The 4,979-nt window shown below is 36.9% G+C and overlaps 1 protein-coding gene across 3 annotated transcripts; it reads right to left on the bottom strand.

Moving 5' to 3' along the window:
* Positions 1-424: 424 nt before the first annotated feature.
* Positions 425-2,665, bottom strand: LOC149208547 (uncharacterized). Of its 3 annotated transcripts, none has more exons than XM_089396119.1 (3): positions 2,358-2,665; positions 1,126-1,413; positions 425-1,021 (listed from the first exon to the last, which is right to left on the bottom strand). In XM_089396119.1, the coding sequence occupies exons 1-3, from the start codon at positions 2,438-2,440 to the stop codon at positions 991-993; spliced, it is 402 nt and encodes a 133-aa protein (XP_089252245.1). In that variant the 5' UTR covers positions 2,441-2,665; the 3' UTR covers positions 425-990. The 3 variants fall into 3 exon arrangements, with proteins under 3 accessions (XP_089252245.1, XP_089252243.1, XP_089252244.1); XM_089396117.1 differs by having other exon boundaries at positions 425-1,043; positions 2,358-2,664; XM_089396118.1 differs by having other exon boundaries at positions 425-1,024; positions 2,358-2,663.
* Positions 2,666-4,979: the final 2,314 nt, after the last annotated feature.

Raw genomic sequence — 4,979 nt, 5'->3', positions numbered from 1 at the left:
CCGGACAAGCCCCGAGTCTCTATATATTTCCTTCCATAACCCTAAGGCGAGAAGGAACCCTTAGAGAATCATAACGACCGGAATAAGCAAGCACTGTACCGATAAAGCGAAAGAGAGAACCCGCAGTAGTAAACCCATATTAATCCAAAAGTGGAAAATGCATTGCATAAAAATAATGAACGGATAAATATACGGACCAAATGACATGCACAACAAGATTCATCTGCTCATAACTTCACAGGAATTATGAGATCTAAGGGACATCCATAGATTATACAAGTAAAGCAAAAAGTATTGACAATTCTTCTGTAAACAAGAATAATTCAAAATCACATAACAGTCGGTAGAAAACGAGTGCGTATACTTCAGATTTGGTATGCAAATGAACCAAAACATATTCCAGAATATTGGCGAGAACCCGAAATAAAAAACCCAGTTTGATAGGTATTTATAAACGCACAAAAGTCCTTATGGCCTCGGTCTAATTCAAACTTAAAAGAACAGTATAGCATATCCAATTAACATTCAATGCCTCAGTCCAAACTTAAGCACAATGAAAAATAAAATAGTTTAGCAGGAGAGATTTACAGGGTCTCGGCCCCAAATAATCTTAAACTATACTACCACATCAGACCCAGTTCCAAATGTATTTAAACTTCCGTAGAACTAACCAAAAGAGAAATAGCAACAGGAGAGACTATGCCGGTGCGTCCGAGACACAGGCCCACGAGAAGCCCACGGCTCGCAGAAGCCAAGAACAGGAAACCAATAACAGTGAAGGGCGAGGGCCATGACACAGATTTAATGAGAAACGAGACTATAAAACCTTTTGTAGCAGAACTGGAACAGAGCCTCTAATAACCCGTTAACCGAGAACTCCAAACTGACAAATTAACCCATGTCATCGAAAACAGAGCCACTAAGAGCTTACCCAAAGGCCCTCGCTTGAGGAAGACAGCTAGGAGAATGTTGCCCTTCCCTCACTGAGAGCTAGCATCCCTCGGCCTCGCAACCATCTTCTCTGCTGTAAGAACGCGAGGAAACTATTACTGTAAAGATTATGGTGAAACGAAAATAAAGTAAATGCATAGTGAGGAAAAATACACCAGGGAAAAAAACACTTACATGTGGAAAGGAACCTGTGGATTACACAACCAGCCGAGGAATGCCAGCAGCCCAGCTTCTCTGGCTGAACCCCGAAACGAAGACGTAACATTGCAAATAGATCCGGCCAGCGAAAGGAGCAGAAGTGCAAGAGCAGGCGCCAAGGAACAAAGGGACAGAATGAAGCCCACCTCCGGCGCTCGCGAATGTGAAACCCTCTGGAATGAGCTCAGCCCTCGGATCAAACAACCCAAGTCTCTGCCGTCGATGGGAGAAGGAACCCGAGGTGCACAGTTGCAGATGGACAGCCTGCCGGTGCCACGCCACCATGACAGAACATGAATAAATGACATGCCAGGTGTGAAGACAGAGTGTATGCTACAACGTAAATGCAACTGTAAGGATAGTACTGTGGACTTAAATGTAGCTGAGAGTGACTATAGTGGGGTCGATTCACGTCACTGTTTATCGGAAAAGTTTACTGGTGTCCACCAAATTTATTTATATAGCCTGGTATCGTTAATGTCATAAATCGCAGGTGTAAGACCATTACCACCACCAGAATAATGGTGTTAAATTTTTTACTTTGTGTCATTTACGAATGGTAATTAAAGTGTGTTAATAGGTGTATGGCAATTGGTTTGTTTGTGTGTGGTTGTATTATGGAATTTAAGTGACCATAATAATAACAAAGTAAACCTAAAAATATATAAATGATTGACAACATTACAATATATTTCAAAAATACATATGATATTGTAAATATTTTTATTATAAATTATTTCCAAGTTTCCTTAAAACACATCATAAATATTCTTCCATATATAAATATAAAATAAATATCCCTAATTGAAAGAAATATACACTTTAAAAATTAATTTATTACCATTATGAAAATTTAAATGTTTGTTTGTTTTTTTTGTATTATGTGTTTATTTGTTTGTTGTATTATATAAGTTTTAATAACACTGATAATATCACAATATACTTAAAAAATGTAATTCACTAACAATATCACAATATAAACCCCCTTAGAGTCTGGAATTAACCTGAAGCCCAAAATAATGATGACACAGAGATGACTATTCAACCACTATCTTCCTAAAAAATATCAATTCCTAAACAGAGACTTTTTACAGGAAAACAGGCACCAGAAAATATTTTCCATAACACTGCTGGGATCCGAGATACCATAGAAATGAAGGGAATATAAACGGCCTGTTCTGAAAAAACAATCCAAAATTTGTACTAACCTGAATCCGAAGCAACCGCCGAGAGCATGAGCAAACCAAAACGCCGCAAACAGAGACCAACGCCGAAGCACCATGATATTCATATGAACTGAGTAACAATGGACACTATATAGAAATGAAGGGAACTGTCAAGCATGTTGCAAAATCGTGAACAGGATGAAACACAAAGCCCCCAAGGTTTTGCCAATAAGGAACCACCCACGATGCTAACAGAGTCTGAGAAAACGTAAGCACATAAATGACAACCCGAGGAAACCTCCGCGCAGGGTCGCGCGGAGGGAGAGAATGGCAAAACCCGCTTAGTGAAGGGTGGAACGTCTTAAAAAGGAAACGCAAAGCCAGAAGGAAACGGCCACGACAATGGACAGGAGGCTTCACGGAAATCAGCATGCAAACATGCATTCCGGACGCGGACAGGTGGTGCTACGCGGACATGGCACAATGTCTTTAAGCCCGACGTTCATGAAAGACCTCGAACAGGGATAGGTGTGGACGCGGGCGCGGTCGGAACATCAAAACCGCAAGTAACACTGCATCACAGACGCTGGACAGGTGGTGCTTCGAGGACGTGGCATAATGGAATTAGGTTCGACGATCATGAAAGGCCTCGAACGGGGATTGGAGCAGACGCAGGCGCGGGACAGAAACCGCTGGTTGGTCGCCATGACGGTGCAGTCCCCTGGTTGGTCGCCAGCGGTGCAGACTCCCCTTTACAGGTCAAAAGTCATTAAATTCAAATTAAATAAAGGAAATAGTTTTATTGAGGATTAAATTGTGTATCAAGAAAGAAATTTTATTGACTAGTGTATCATGATCTTGAATTGTTATTTTTTTTTGGTTTTGTATAGTAAATTGCGTATCATGATCTTTTATATGAATTTTAAATTTTAGTGGTTTTGTATAGGAAATTGTTATCATGATAATTTTAGTTTATTAAGATTCGCAACTTAGTCATGAGATTATATTATTATTAATATAATTTTTTTTCGTATTAAAATAAGTTTTAAAAGTCAGTCAGTAAATTTCCCTTTGCTGGTTCAGTTACTGGCCAGAATTAACTTACAACCAAGTTACTAGCCAGAATTAACTTACAACCAAGTTACTAGCCAGAATTAACTTACAACCAAATAAAGAAAGTAAAAAGAAAGAAGAAAGAGAAGGGAAAAAAAAACTTCTTAACTCAATTATACTGTAACTTTCTCATTACATCATGGTTTAGTATTATTACAAATCTTTTAATTTTTTATTAATAAATCCACGCCTTAATGAACTTGAAACATGGCTGTTTTTGCTCAAACTTGAAATAAAATTATGTTATAGATATTAAAATATTTTTTTATTGAGAACATTCTTTTTTATTAATCTTCTATAATTAAGTTTAATAAACCACCATTATAAATATTAGTATTATTACAAATCATTTAATTTTTTATTAATAAATCCACGCCCTAATGAACTTGAAACATGGCTGTTTTGAAACTTCCCTGATGAACCCTATTAATATAATATAAAAAGGTTGACACATGCATCCATGTTATAGATATTGAAATATTTTTTTTATTGATAACATTTTTTTGTTATTAATCCTCTATAATTAAATTTAATAAACCATTATAAATATTAGTATTATTACAAACCTTTTAATTTTTTATTAATAAATCCACGCCTTAATGAACTTGAAATATGGCTGTTGCTGTTTTTGAAATAATTTATTTAATAATGATATTAAAATAATTTTAAATTATATATATATATATATATATATTACTTACTTTTTCTCAAACTTGAAATAAAATTATGTTATAGATATTGAAATATTTTTTTATTGATAACATTTTTTTTTGTTATTAATCCTCTATAATTAAGTTTAATAAACCATTATAAATATTAGTATTATTACAAACTTTTACAAATATTTTAATTTTTTATTAATAAATCCACGCCTTAATGAACTTGAAACATGGATGTTTTGAAACTTCCCTAATGAACCCTATTAAAATATAACAAAAAAATACATAATAATATTTAAAATGGTAAAAACTAATATTTAAACCAATTTACAACTTGAATATGTAAAATTGTGTTTCAAAACTTATTTAAACAACCACAATTCACAATTACGGCTTAATGTTTGGTTTATTTATATTCAAGTGATTAATAACATAATAAGGTAATAGGACTGCTGCTCCGCCGCCTCGACCTTCTGAGCACTTCTCACAGATCGAACCGCGCTGCATCCTAGGGTTGGCGACAGCTGAACCGCCGCCTCGGCCCTCTGCGCGACACAGTTCCTTTCTTTGTTGTGCCGAATCCAGCCCCTCGATCGAGAGCTTATCTTGGGGCTATGCCCGCTGCTCAAGGTTGAGCTCGGCTGGAACGAGCAAGAATCTGATCCAATGGAGCCTCCTGCGGCCCCTTCTGAAACCGAGACCTTTGTCAGCCTGCTGATATCCCTCTCTAAAAAGAAAACGACTGAGGCAACGGAATTTGTAAAACGCTTGGATGACATCCCTGAGATCTCGCTTCCTCCCGAGAAGCCGATCCAGGTTGCCCTCTCTCTTGCTGAGCGTGCATTGGTTGGACAGTTCACTGGGCTCTGGCCCTCTCCCAAAACCACAGAGA

This window comes from Pinus tabuliformis, chromosome 1_2 (genome assembly GCF_031772625.1).
Source record: "Pinus tabuliformis cultivar Carrire ecotype Pingquan chromosome 1_2, CPIR1, whole genome shotgun sequence".
NCBI lineage: Eukaryota > Viridiplantae > Streptophyta > Pinopsida > Pinales > Pinaceae > Pinus > Pinus tabuliformis.
The sequence above is the reverse complement of the archived record's forward strand: the minus strand, read 5'-3'. Positions and strand labels throughout refer to the sequence as shown.